At 50.9% G+C, this 14,414-nt stretch overlaps 1 protein-coding gene and 2 pseudogenes across 1 annotated transcript; 2 read left to right on the top strand and 1 right to left on the bottom strand.

Annotated features, from left to right (window-relative positions):
* The first annotated feature begins 1,577 nt into the window (after positions 1-1,577).
* LOC100907871 (phosphoacetylglucosamine mutase pseudogene) lies at positions 1,578-3,052 on the top strand (annotated as a pseudogene).
* Positions 3,053-6,872: 3,820 nt separating this feature from the next.
* LOC114828424 (uncharacterized) lies at positions 6,873-11,280 on the bottom strand (annotated as a pseudogene).
* A 231-nt stretch (positions 11,281-11,511) lies between these two features.
* LOC100907589 (uncharacterized) lies at positions 11,512-14,132 on the top strand. The gene is made up of 8 exons (XM_003737936.1): positions 11,512-11,663; positions 11,909-12,208; positions 12,319-12,543; positions 12,628-12,822; positions 12,979-13,204; positions 13,323-13,498; positions 13,609-13,797; positions 13,901-14,132. Exons 2-8 carry the CDS (start codon positions 11,922-11,924, stop codon positions 14,130-14,132), a joined length of 1,530 nt encoding a protein of 509 aa, XP_003737984.1. The 5' UTR covers positions 11,512-11,663; positions 11,909-11,921.
* The last annotated feature ends 282 nt before the right edge of the window (positions 14,133-14,414 follow it).

Here is a 14,414-nt window from a genome sequence, read left to right as displayed (position 1 = left end):
GGAATAGGCCATAATATAGGCTCGGGTCCAAAATACTCGAGAACCACGCATCTTGGCACAAATGTTATGATGGCAAGAAATGTTCAGCTTCGGCAGTTTCGACCGGCTAGAAGCTAGACGATAGCGGCTCGATTCCGTCAACTCCTTACGAAAAAGGAGGCGGTCTCACTCTTCGAAATGTAATCGTGCCTTCATAGACACAATTTTCTTCTCTGATGGGGAAAACTATGATTGCACGCATGGAAGCATGATTTTCATTATTCATTATGGTCGAGCGTGAAAATCCGAGGATATCCGTGATTGCTCGAAATGGCGTCTCTCCTTCATATGAAGTTATCTCATCTTTTTATGGTAAAAACGATTTATGCTGTGCGCAGATAAAGCAGTCAACGAAGCTCATGGCATGATGATTTTCTCGCCTAATAATATCACCTAAAGTCTCTACCTCAAGCGTACCAATTGCCTTCCCAGAAACCCTTGAACGATGCATTCCAATTACAAAATCAAAGTGAGAGGCCAGTGCAGTGAGTTTTCTGATCTCATCCCGGGATGACGTCGACTGAAATTATGATGGCAGTGGTGAACCCCTACCCTACGATACATTCCATATGTACTTCAGTCTACGTACCCCAGTTCCTGTCCTGTTCTATGTCCTGTGTGTAGGTCTATGTCTATTTCTCAGAGAGATTCATAATCATGGAAACATCGCTCAATACTTAACCGTTCTGTATCAATCGTGTCTCTAAACTCTCGGTTCTCCGGTCTGTTGGCCGAAAATATCGACTTTTAGGCGGCAAATGTATGTATTTCACAACATGGTTGACTGATTGAGCGGTCCTCATATTGCGGGATCTTCCGAACCTTCTTTAGAAGGCCAGGCATAGAGCTTCAAGATGGAACTTCATCGACTTGAATGTCACATCAGAAGGCGATCAGAAACGGCCCCGAAATCGTTTATTAGAATCCTACTCACGGTATCTCAACGATTATCCTGCGACGTTCACCCCACCTTCCACGAAGTAGTCGGTACCGATCATGGTCACAAGTCGTGGAAAGGAGTTAAAGCTCTCCTGAATGAGCTTGAATTCGGCTGGGTACTCGATCCGATCTTTTTTCGAAATTCGTTAGTTGTCCTATGGTCCGTCATTATCCGGGTTCTTAGAAGCTATACCCCCCCATGTCATTCGGCCGACAGCGGTCGACCCCCCATTCAAAGCGAAGAGGAGCCCCAACCCCGGAGAATTTGAATCATCCAAGCTATTGATGGGGCGCCCGAGAATGATTGGTGAGGCCGCACTCAATCGTACCCTCGCACTCTCCCAATATGTGTGTGAGATCATTTAAAAAGCCAGAAAAGTAGGATGATGACAGTCAGTCCGTGGCAGAGTTCATGCTGTGAGCTCGGTGCGAAGGTTTTCTGTGGCAGAAGTTTTACACTACTCGAGTTTTGACGTCTTGAGCCATGTTACCGAAAAGTTATCGATTTGAGCGCGACGCTCTATCCGCGATTGGACGGGGTTGTTTTCACCTACGGAACCTCCGGGGTCCGGACCAGGTCTGACGTCCTGAAGACTGCTATGTTCCGTTTAGGAGTTGTCGCCGCGTTGAGATCCCGGGCATTGCGCGGAGCTACAGTCGGGTTTATGGTAACGGCCTCGCACAACCCGGAGTGCGACAACGGGGCCAAGCTCGTGGATCCTCATGGTGAAATGATGGAACTGAGCTGGGAACGCTGCGTCACCGCGGTGTTAAATGCAGACGATGATCAACTGGAGGGCCAGTTGACCAAGATCGTTTCGGATTTCTCGATTCCGACCGATGCGCCGAGTAACTTGATAATTGGATACGACACACGAGCCAGCTCGGTGTCCCTGCACGACGCGGCGTTCGAAGGAGCATCGAGTCTGGGTTGTGCGGTCAAAGATCTCGGGCTCGTGACAACACCGCAATTGCATTTCGTTGTGAGGTGCACGAATGATCCAAAATACGGTGAGCCATCCGTGCACGGGTACTACGATAAACTGACCTCGGCCTTCATCCGACTCGCTTCAAAAACCAAACAACCCTTGCGTTACACTCCTGCTCTGACAATTGATGCGGCTAACGGGGTTGAGCTCGAGCGGTCCACCTGATGAGTGAACAACTGAAGAATATCTTAGAGATCACCGTTGTGAACGACGGAAATGGTCCGCTGAATGATCAATGTGGCGCTGACTATGTCAAGATCTCGCAGGGGGCTCCGGTCGGGCTCTCATTGAAAACTTTCGCCCGATATGCGTCTCTGGACGGTGATGCGGATCGTATAGTGTATTTCTTCCAAGATGCGGACGGCAAGTTCAGGCTTCTGGACGGTGATCGAATCGCCACCCTCCTAGGAGCCTACATCAAGAAACTCTTCGGGGAGGCGGGACTGAGCGATGTCGGAATAGCTTTAGTGCAGACTGCTTACGCCAATGGGAGCTCTACCAAGTACATCTCGGAGAAACTCGGAATAGATGCATTGTGCGTTCCAACGGGCGTGAAGCACCTCCACCATGAAGCTCAGAAAGCCGACGTCGGTATATACTTCGAGGCAAACGGGCACGGAACGATCTGCTTCAGCGACACGATCAAAAATCGTGTGTCTGCTTTGAGCTCTGAAAAGGCGGCTACTATAAGAGACTTCATAGACCTCACCAACGAGGCAGTGGGTGACGCTCTCTCAGATATGCTTCTCGTCGAATATGTTCTGAGAACTTCGGACACTGACGTCAGCGACTGGCTCCGTGAATACGAGGATCTGCCGTGTCGACAACTGAAGGTCGCCGTGAAGGATCGAACTGTGATCAAGACCGCGAACGCAGAGAGAACTTGCGTAGCACCGACAGGGCTACAAGAGGCAATCGACGATATAGTTTCGCGATTCCCGCAAGCTCGGTGTTTCGTGAGACCGTCCGGAACCGAGGACATTGTACGTGTTTACGCAGAAGCTCCCGGAGAAAGAGCGGGGGTGGCGAACGTGGACTTATTGGCGAATGAAGTTTCGAAGATCTTATCCAGAATGTTGGCGTGATGTGAGACCGGAACCTGAAGTCTTCCGCATCATCTGCGGTCCTCCTTGGGGTGGCCCTTCGTACTCGAATGGCCTATTCGATCTCGAGAAGATGGAGCCCGATTTCGTCAAGATCCTTCGGAACTGCGCCCAATTCTCACCGAACATCGCACTCCTGATGCCGAAGAACATGGCCCTGGATCAGATCCATCGGAGTGCTAGAGTTGCGGGCTTGACAGGCGGTGTAGAGCTGGAACTTAATTTTTGGCGGGTCGGGAAAAAACGGCCACCCTCTATTACGGCGACCTAGTCAACGCTTGTAAATAATTCTCCAATCAATACCCGCAAGGCCGTCCGCGCAAGAATGTCCATCAATAGAGCTCCCCGCGTAGGTAGAATAGTCGCAGGAGGTAGTTAGATGGATGTATGGATAGATATTTAGGTGTGAATAAATTTTGGAACTTTGTTCCGGTAGTTGAAGAATAGTCAATTGGACGTTCAATCTTATGCGCATTCAGGTCTACCTCCGAGAACAAGAGTCCACGATTGCGCGGGAATCCCTCCCGACACTAGTTCCGGAGAATGTTGTTGTGTTTTTCGGACGGAAGTGTTTTTCGGACGGCGGCTCCGCTCACCATTTGCGATCTTCAGGTCTATTCCGGGCAGCATTCCCTCGGCGGCGGAAAAGTTCAAGAAAGATTTCGATCGTCATCACGGGGTGCGGTTCCGTGATTTCGTTCAAGGGGAGGAGGTGGTGGTGCGTCTCAACAAGAAACGACGCGTACCAGGTCTCTTCGTAAAGCGTGTGGGGAAGGCGTTGTGTTACGTAGAAAGTGGTGGCAAACTCCTACGTCGACATATAAATCAAGTTTGGAAGCGCCGGATCTCTACGTCGCTCCAAGACCAAGACGACGACGACGACACGCTTCTGCCGACTCTGGTGGCCTGTCCTCCGGCCCAAGAGGAGTTTTCCGCGCCCCCGGGAGCGTCGGAGGCGATTTCTGTGCCTCAACCGGGAACGCCAGGAAACCAAGAGGTTGAAGTTCCTGAAGACTCCATGTCGTCGCCACCGACTGATGGTCTTTTGCCGGCCCGTCGAATTCAGCCCGAACGCGCAGCCAAGTCATGGATAGACTACGCGAGACTCGCGGGGGTCCGACGCTGAGAAAGTCGGGGGTTGGTGAGACTCTTAAGAGGGGAGAGATGTTGTGTACCACTGACGATAACGAAGTCTCTGTTCTATTTCATATATAAGAGATGACGAAGTTCGAATAAATCAGTCTGTGGACGCTTCCATCCCGAGTGCTCGTGCCTTCCGTTAGTGACGACATTTCAAATGTTTTCGACGCAACAACTCATCTAGTCAGATACTCTCTTGGTCAATCGTCATATGGCGATTTCGGTTGCCAACAACGACGGGAAGAAATGGAATTGAGATCCTGATTGTTCGTCCGCTCATTTCTAAATTTCCTACCGGTGGATTTTCAACGCTCATGTCATGTTGATGGCTTAGCCAGTACCATGAGTTAATTAACCATGAGTAAATTATAGTGGCGGTATACTAGGCGGACTCACTTGTCTATTGAACACAGTTGAACAATTGTTTGCTATTGGCGAAGTCGACCGGTACGGAAATTTCGCTGGGAAATTCCAGACTGTACCGTGAGACCATAACGACACGTTTCGCCCTTGCGAAGAAGAAAGGAGTGAGAGATGCGCTACAAGGTCTGTGCACTGCAATGCTTGAAGAGCTCGACAAGGTGACAAAGATCGAGCAAGTGGTGGCTCTACACATGAAGTTAAGCAGCGCAAGCAGCTACAAGAGGTCCACGAAGAAATCATCCAATCTTCCACAGACTTTTCTACGGACCTTGTTCAAGCAGGGGAGAAATAGGGAAAGAATCAGGATATTCGCCTGATCACCTTGAGCATTTCCGCATTATTCTGGGCACGGATATACCAGAACGGATGGAAGGTCTTGCTGGAGTCGCGGCAAACAGCATTCCATGAAATGTTAGCCTCGCATCTCCGCGTCTTGAATGTCCTACGACCGACTGTCCACAGCTCGACCAATTTCGTTTTTCAAGCGATCAAATTCGGCATGTGCCTTGGTGGAGCGCCAGTGAAACACCCCTACCTTAACCAGTCAGAGAAAGGGCGAGAGGCTCTCGCTCGCATTCCGGACCCGAACTCCGTTCCGGAACCCTCTCGCGCATCAGAATTCAAACACCGGCTCGATGATGCAGACTTCATTCGTTGTCTCGGTGCCCAAGACTTGAGATCGTCCGCTGCAAGTCAACTCCGAAGTTCATCTCACAGTTCTTGCGCTTCCCGAGGATTTCCAAAGTTCCTTCACTTCCGCACTTCATTGGCAAATGGCGATGTCTGATTACATTGCGCTAGAGCAAAGTCGAGCTCCCGGTGCGGACGGAGCTCAGGATCTGCGAAGGAAAGTTCGCGATACAGTCGACAGCTTCGTGAGCAACTGCGGAGAAGTACCTGTGGAGACCGGAATGCCGCTTGACGACGATTCCATCCAGGTAGCTTTACGTTACCTTGCTCTGCATGCGGTGACGATCGACATCGAGTGGCTCCCTAAGGAATACAGGCTGTTCCTGAATATCTTCGGAGGCATACGCCTCCCTCATTTCGGAGTGTGCGGCTCCCGGTATAGTCGTCGCAAGGGTGAGTCAGATGCCGAGTACCTTGTCTCCTTGCATAGAACTACGAATGTCTGTGTGGATTGACGGGCGCCGCAGGGGAGGCTGTCCCGCGTTATTGGTTCATCGCAAAGGTCCAGGTAGTATGCCAATATGTGCATTACTACCTTGACCTCTCAGAAGAGAACAGAGAACGCGTCTATTCCTCGGACGCATATGGTGTGAACAGGCTATATGCTGACAACTTCCTAGCTTTCCTCACGAGGTTCTCTGAAGACTTCAACCAGTTCCATCGCTGCCACGCGAAAGCAATGGAAGAAAAACAGGTTCCGACCCCGAGCTTGCCGAAGAGAATCATCGTCGAAGATGAAACAGCCAGTGCTCCCGTAGCGGATCCGACGGAACCTTCGAATCAGGGTCTCGTGAAGATTCCGCGTATCGTCTTCAAGGAGATTGTGACTCCGGAATCTTTCTTTCTCCGGAGTTCTTTCGAGAACTAGAGGAGTGCGACAATCCTTCCCTGGATGGATTGTTAGCCACAGATGATGAGGACGATTGGGAACCAGAAGAGGAATAGATCAGCACGGCTCCTCACCTAAGCATGTTTCATTCACCGATCTCAGAGTCAACCCAATACAATAAATCTAGTCAGTCAAAGAAAATAACTCGCTCTACAATCATTTGGGGCTATATGCCACTGAGCAAGGTGGATACTGATGCACGCATCAAGCATGTCTTCGTGAATCCACTGCTTCATGTGCGGGAGCGACGTCAACGGGGGGCCATTGTCATTTCGACTCGCTCTCCTTTCGAGGGTTAGCGGCGCCCATCTTCCCTCTATCCTCCAGTTATTTCCCACAAGTTGAATTCGCTCCCACCACCCTCGACGAAAATCGGCCGTCCCTCTCATGAATGTAGAATACTCCTCCCAAGTCGCACCCCTCGTCCCTGTGTCCGTTGTCCAACGCATTCGAGCGTCCAGGCTTGCAGTGCTCCCGCCACGGTCGGCACCCGTGACCGACACTTTGCAGAGGAAACCGATGAGCAAAGTTATGGTTCAAGCTTAGTTAAGAAACATTGTCATTGTCTTCATCAACTGTTAATATCAAGTAATCTAATGCTCCATGAACGAAAGCAGAGTGAAGTCATCAAAATGATAAGAATAGGATCCTCGAAGTAGCATCTCAATGTAGTCGACCTTCGGATTGATTGGAAGTCGAATATTCATTTATTCATCACCTCACATCAGCGAATGCTTTATCGTATATCTGCTCTCGTATGTCTACAGTCGCGCAACCTTCTTCGTATTTCACAATCAACATCGCTGGCGCTGCCCCCTCCCGCCAATCGACCTAGGTACTACATCATACATGTCTTCAGTAAGAGCATATCGTCCGCCAACTCGGGACAATTAGCCAGCGCGGTACTCATCGCTACCTGGCATTTGTGCGAGGCAGGTATGGAGTGAATGAATTGAGCTACCCGAGAGAGCCTGAAAGTCAAGGTTTCGTATCGGAATGCATATGCATTTCTCAAACCTCCCATTGATCAATTCCCTCAGGGAGCATCTCCTGGAAGGTTCTGAACGCTAACCTGGGTAGATCCAGTTCGTGAGCGGTCCACCACTTGAGGAGATCGAATTCAGAGTTGGTTTTCGACACCCGCAGCATGAGATATTTATTGACCTCATCCGAATCGAACGAGGATCCGTCGTCGTCCGAAGTGTCTTCCAAATCGGATAGGGTGTGCGTATTCCGGCGTGCAGAACCAGAAGGTGAGGCCTAAAATAGAATCGTTCACGAACCTGGACGCCTCTCGAGAATTGGAATCGAGCTCTGAAATCACTGACCGTTCTTCCGAAACAGCGTTTCAGAAGAGGGGTTTGAGCTCAATCCGGGGCCGGTTTTTACCTTGTGCAAAGTCAATTGGTTCTTGGAGCCGTTTGCTTCCATGTAGGAGTTTATAACTTGAGCCGAGAGCATGGATCTGACCTCAGCTTGGACACTCAGCTGGAAATAAGATGGACTCGAGCTCAACTCAGGGTCTCTTAGTTCGATTAGATCGAGCGATAATACTCGCTTGATCCCTCAAGATATTCACCTTCAAACTGTCGTCCTGCAACAGCTTCAGAGACTTCAATTTGGGGTGGAGGAACAAGGCGATTCGATGCAACTGATGAACCTCCATCTGGAAGTCGAAGAATCCATCGTCGAATACTCGGTTGAGGAGAGCCCAGATTCTTACCGGCTCATGTTCCCGAGAATCGATCTGGTTCAGAAGAACTCACGTGAAGAAGTTGAGTTCTAGCCTCCGCTTTCAGTGCGTTGATCAGTGAGCTGTCGGTGTTCTCCGGCTGCATTTCCTGGACGAGCCGCGTGTACCACACAACCACAAGGTACAAGGTCGGTTTCTGTTGATCGGAGAGCTCCCGGATGGCTTGGCGGAAGGGCGTGACGAAGTTGACGATCTCCTCGAGCATCGGAACATTTATCGGCGACGCATACTGGACCTATGAGGTACGCACGTTAGCTTGAGACCAAGATCAAGTTATACGAGCGAGGAACTTCACGCGAGCTCATGGGAAAGACCGGGCTAGGTACCTCTTCATCAATGGTTCGTAGCGCATTGGTGATTTGATTCCATTGCTTCAGGATGTTCTGCAGGAAGTCGAGCCGGTTCACCCAGCTCGAAGCGTCTCGCGGTCTGTATATCGGCTCGTCCAGGAGATCTTGAAGCCCAGCTCTCTCCAAGTGGCTCACCAGCGTTATACAGAAATCTGCAAGACGGAAGCTCTCGTCACGCTGCTCACCGGAACGCCGTCACCTTCTTTTCCAGGAGACCATCGTGCTGTTCTCCTGGATGCAGGAAACAATGAATTCGTATCCAGGACATCTTCGAGCTCAGACCAAGGAGCGGAATACTCACTCCACAAGTAGTGAACCTCGGATATGATGTCGCTGTTCACTTGGAGAGGATTGACTAGACACGAGTTCACCTGCATCGTGTGACCGTGCATGGTGTTCTCGAGAGCGATGTTGATGGCCGAAGCGACGCAGTTAAGTCTCGTCGCTGTTCCCAGTGCAGTGACAAGTTTTGAGTTCTGATCCGTGATATAAACCAACCTGAGACGCGAAAGCTAGGAATGAATCGGTGAGTGTCGTCTATCGGAATATCGCCAAAGAAACCGTTCTCAGTGCGAATTTTCACCGGAAGAATTCCGGAGGATCTCGAGACATGATGCCAAAATATGTCCGACGAAGCAAGGAGCCTCACCGGTGGAAATAATCGTGGAGATCATAATCCTTCAACGTCTGATACAGGACGCTCAACATGTTCTCACAGTTCAGGTACTCGTCGTCGAATTCCGCAATCCTGAGGCATCTGGTCACTTTGGTGAAATTGTTCATCGAATGGAGAGTCATCACGAGATGCTCGCTTTTTGTCGAAGCGTTTTTCCATGTCTATAATGTCTATCTCGATTATTATCGATTCCCGGCGAATCTCTACAGCTTTTGAATGCCTCATGCTTGAGTCGAGCGCAGGATCATCTCATGAGGCTAGGGGGTAAATCGTGGGGATGACTCATCGCTCATCGAATACTCGGGTAGCAAATTTCACCTGCAAGGAGAGTGATGCGCCGATGTTCCCCAGAAGTCCCTTCAACTCTACGGCTAATTTCCGTCTGCACTCCGTGGCCATCGTCTTGATTCTTTGACCGAGTCCCGCGGCCCCGAGGAGACTGTCTTTCACTTCGAATTGGCCGTACTTCACTCCTAGATCGACGCATGTCTGCAGCAAATTCCGGAGACCGGTACCAGATATCGCACTCACTGGTAAGAGGTCGGTACAGACGAAACAGGCAGTTTCTTTGCTCAGGGTATCTGCGGAAGTACATGAGAAATAGGAGCCGAAGCATCGAGGGATTGAATCTGCTTGAGAATACATGGAAAAATCCCCTCCTCGTAGGTTTGCCGTATCCTCCAGACAGACCTGAAATGCTACGGAGCTGCCGATGATTTGCTTCGGTTGGTCCAGCTGGCGATGATGCTGACCCAGGGTTGGCTGATCTATCTCTGGCCGGAGATGACCCCTCTCTCTTACGTTGAATCCTCTTCCGCAGAGCACCTGACGCCGACATCAGAGGCAGCAGAGGTTGGCATCGATGTTTGAGGATATTAGAGGTCCCAGTCTTGTGCGGTAGGAACTTATAGACTTTCCGGCATTTTGAACAAGCTATATGCTCCGGAATCAGGTTCCCGTCCATGTCGTATATCTGAGAGTGAAACGAGTGGTCGGAAAACTCCCGAGACACCGAGAGGGGGCTCCTAGGTCCCAGGCGTGATTGGCTATCAAGAAATTCATCCATGGATTAAGAACCTCTCCGAAGGTCTCCCATATGACGCTCTTCTTCTTCTCATCTCTCGTTCTTCGTAAAACAACTCGATACGCCCCGCATTGGACTTTCTTCTGGATTTGTTGAGCCTGCTGGGAGGCATCGCTCCTCGACTTCAAGGGAAGGTCCTGCAATTGGAGCAGCGTCGACGACGAGTCCTCGAGCAGGCAGGATATCGATGGGGGCGACGGACTGACTGCCGCTATCGAGAGCATGTTGTTTGAGGTTCCTTATCGCGGGTCATGAGCAAAGATTTGAAATGAGGGTTCCTAGAATGAATTCAAAGGTCCCCATTAGACGGAAAAAAACGATACGATAGAGATACCATGTAAGTCCGCCGCATCGTTCGACCCAGCGTGAGCTTGGGAGGCAAAATAACGTGAACTTGGGCTTCATACCCATCTTGAAGGTATGCACAAGCAAAGTTCACGAGGACATTTTGATTTCGAAAACCGTTTCAGGACTTGGAGGACATTGCCGACATTTCTACTTCAACATCATGGTTGACTCATCATTCCGGACTAATTATTAGCGGTCCTGTTAAGTCACTGGGTATCCCGGTGGGGGTCGAAGCAGTTCCGAGGCGATATCGCGCACCACGGGCATCGCTGCGGTGGGTTCCCTTCATGCAGTACATACCGCACTCACGTCGCCTCGATCATCTCTAGGCTTGGATACCAGCTGTCATGAACTACAGGAGTTCCTGCGGGCTAGACCCCTCCTGGCAGGGCTCCGAAATTTGTTTCCCGATGCGGTCGCATTCGGAATCAAAGGCGTTTTTATATCATACGGGTCGATCTCCCCGCTCAGTATCGAGTGCTCGCTTGTCTCGGTATTTCGGTGCTCCCTTGTTCATGATCGATTCGATTACGCTGGATTCCCCCCAATACGACACGGTCGCCTTTCCTCATTCTCTCCGTCTTCTGCCCCATGGTCATCTCGACTGCGGCTCACAGAGCCGATATGTCATTGGTTCGAGAACCTTTTTCAGTCTTCTTTCCGATAATAATCAAGGGCCATGCCTCCACCACAGGTCCCGCCTCGAGTTTTTGAATTGAGCGTGAGGGTGAGCCGGCCAGGCGGATCGCGGATGCTCATCAGCAAACGCAGAGACTGGACTTACCCATAACGGAGGGAGCGGATCTTTGCGGATTTGTGCAGTAGCGGATATCCAACCGCACATCCGAGACGACAATAACAACTTTTTTGTTTACTTGAGAGCAGCGCCCGCTAGCGGGGGCCTAGCACATAGACGGGACCGCCGACGAACCATGGGGAACAGAGTCCGCTGAGGATCATGGGAAAAGCTGCGCGGTCGTTCCCAGAAAGACGAGAGAAGGTACGTGTTCATGGACTAGCGATTGGAGCAGGTAGTAAAAATTCTGAGCTAATCAGGGAGCGCGAAAATTTGAAAATGCCGGGCTCGCAGTCAATCTAGCTCCATCTGAAAGCGAACATGTCGAGAGCCGAGTCCGACCAGCTTGAGCCCCATCGAAGACTGTGATTCCTCTCGTAGGAGGACGCTGGCCAGGTTTACTCGCCCCGGTGAGCCCCAGATGTCTCCACCCACGCATTCCAGGCGAGTGAGTTGCCGTTGTTCAGCGCCTCAGCTGGGAAAGCCGTCCCGGCCGCTCTCTTTCAGCTGTTTCTTCGACTACTTCAGACAGCTCATGATCTACCAAATCTATTAGGAGCTTCCCCCAAGCAGCTGTAGGATCTAGCAATGGGGGAAGAGGAACCGACTCCCCCCTTCCGGCTCTAGATGATGGACACCGATCTTTCACGATGAAATTCTTATCGTCTACCCGTCTTTTCCTCAAGTAGATAGCCGAGCGCCATGTCTGAAGACTATTATGCAGCCAGCACATCTCGAGGGGAATCGACCGGCGACCACTATCGAAGCGAGGAACAGCGCGCCGCGTCAGGAATTCTTCCATCAGAACGAGAACTCTCTCCTGAACATCCAGGTTATTACGAAGTAGAAGGAGAAATCATCAATGAAGCGGATTCGGAAGCCTCCCTGCGAGATGATGGTGACGACGGCGACGCTCAAGAAATCCCCAACTCATGGCTCCGAAAACCAATACTGTCCTTGAGTCAAAGGGAGAAGGCCGACATATGCAGGTCATTGTCGGTTCGAAAGATCATCTGTTCCCTTGCATCCCTCCATTGATTCCCACGGCTGTAGATCCCTTTCTTATAGGAAGAGTTCCTGACACCGATATCTTTCATAGGTATAAGAACATGAAACCTGAGACGAGCCTGCGGCAAATGTCCGAGCATTTCACTCGACTGTGGAACAAAATCGTGTGCCGACGTTCGATTTACGACGTGCTCATCCAGAACGCCAAATGGACATGCACCGAGAACAGGGCATACCAGGACACCGAGTTCACGTCCGAGAATCCCGTGGACGACATTGAGAGTTTGCTCTTCGATTGGATCATCGATATTCTGAGGTATGATAGGGACAACTCCAAGAACACACTGTACAACATGATTGTGGAGAATGTCAAATGGTATCGCTCCTCTTCCTTCGCTAGGGCTGAAGCTCGGGTCTGGGACGAGGACGTGCGGCATGCCGCTGCTGTGATAAGGGATATCAGATCGCTGAAAGATTTCGTGCCATCATCGGTCTGGTCGAATGGTTTCAAATCCAGACACAAACTCGAGACGGATCCGAATGATGGGAGCATCCTCTTCAACGCACTCGACGAACGTGAAGATCACCCCGTATTGTGAGCGCATACGAGACATGAGCCTCATGCTTCATTTTTCCGACACGAGAGTTCGAATCCCGATCTCGGTCCTGAGCAATAGATTCGATCGAGTCGACACCGGCTCGCTCCGATTCCCGTGGGAAAAGCTGACGTGGAATCGCTCCCGAATTCCAGTGAGGAGAAACGTCAAATTCGAATAGACATCGGAGAAGGCTTATCGTACGAAATAGAGGTGGGCGTGAAAACAACTTTCGATGCTCAGAGAGAACAAATCCCGCCGCAATCACAATTCGGCGTGGAGCCTTCGGCTCGTCGAGGTGGGCCGAACATCCCGCCAAATCGAATGACCGACAGTGAAATACTCAGATTCAGCGACAGTGATGACGAGGAAGAGGCTTGCGTAAGTATCGACCGTTTTGCGCCGTTCCCGGTGATCCCATCCCGGTCGGTTGAATATCTTGCAGCTCCTCCGGATTCGCGAGGATCGAATGCTAGGAATGTTTCACATTTCATTGAAGGAGGGTTATGGATTCGAAATGGCGCCCCGGGATCTCGGCTTGGAAGCGTTGCTTGGCTCGGCGTGCAGTTCCTCTCTGCATGACATCCTGAGGCATCTGATCTACGGTCCGATCGTCATGTCGGAGAAGGCGGAAGAGATGATGACGGCCGCCACCGAAGTTGCGCTGGATGCGGAGTGAGTATCGAGAGTACCTGAACACATCAGACAAGCCTAAGACAATATTGAGCGTTGACCGTCGTGCCGTGCGAGACGCTGCCACCAATGAAGATCCCCATGAATTCCAGGATGTCTGGCGGAGTCTCTACTGGGATCAGCAGAGAACGCTGCGAGAGACGAGCCAAGCTAACTGCCGATCTTGTTGACCGAGTCCTTGAGGCTAAAAGACGCCGCGATGAAGCGGAGAGGGCGATGTTCCAAGAGAAGAAACTCAGGGATTCCACCGCGTTCAAAGTCGCGGAAGAGAAACGCAAAAGGTAAGCCGATCGTTGAGCCACGTACGGCGAGCCTCCGTGACTGGTTCGAGAGGATGCCGAGGTATTCATCGGAATCAGCTCAGTCAGGATGACGAATTTCCAGGTATATCGAGAGACGTGAGCTCCATATGGTGCAGAAGAAAATTCTCGAAACGGAGGAGAGACTCTGTACTGATCAACAACGCAACGAACTCATCCGAAGGGAACTTCTCCTATCAGAAGACCCGTCTGCCGCAGCGGGAACATACTGTGATTATAGAGAAAGCAGTCGTGGTCTTTCAGCGAAGCGTCTGAGGACGTATAGCAGAGCCGATAAATCGAGTTTTCCCACCTGAAAATCCAGGCGCTTTTTTCAACGTCGGGTTCTCTCTGAATAATTCTGGAGCTCGTCCACGGGCTGCTCGTCACTCGAAGGATGAAAATGTTCATTGTCATGGGAAGTATCATCTTCATTGTAGTGATTACTCCTGTCCCACGAGCGGGACGGTCATCCTGGGGCCGGAACCTGAATCGATGCTCCGTGAATTCATCATTCTCTCCAAGCCTCTTTGAACCTCTGACGGAATTTGAAGTAATTCCCTGTTCGTGAAACCTGACTGAGCCCGTCTCGCTGGGTC

This window comes from Galendromus occidentalis, unplaced genomic scaffold, assembly GCF_000255335.2.
Source record: "Galendromus occidentalis unplaced genomic scaffold, Mocc_1.1 scf7180000075701, whole genome shotgun sequence".
Taxonomy (NCBI): domain Eukaryota; kingdom Metazoa; phylum Arthropoda; class Arachnida; order Mesostigmata; family Phytoseiidae; genus Galendromus; species Galendromus occidentalis.
The sequence above is the reverse complement of the archived record's forward strand: the minus strand, read 5'-3'. Positions and strand labels throughout refer to the sequence as shown.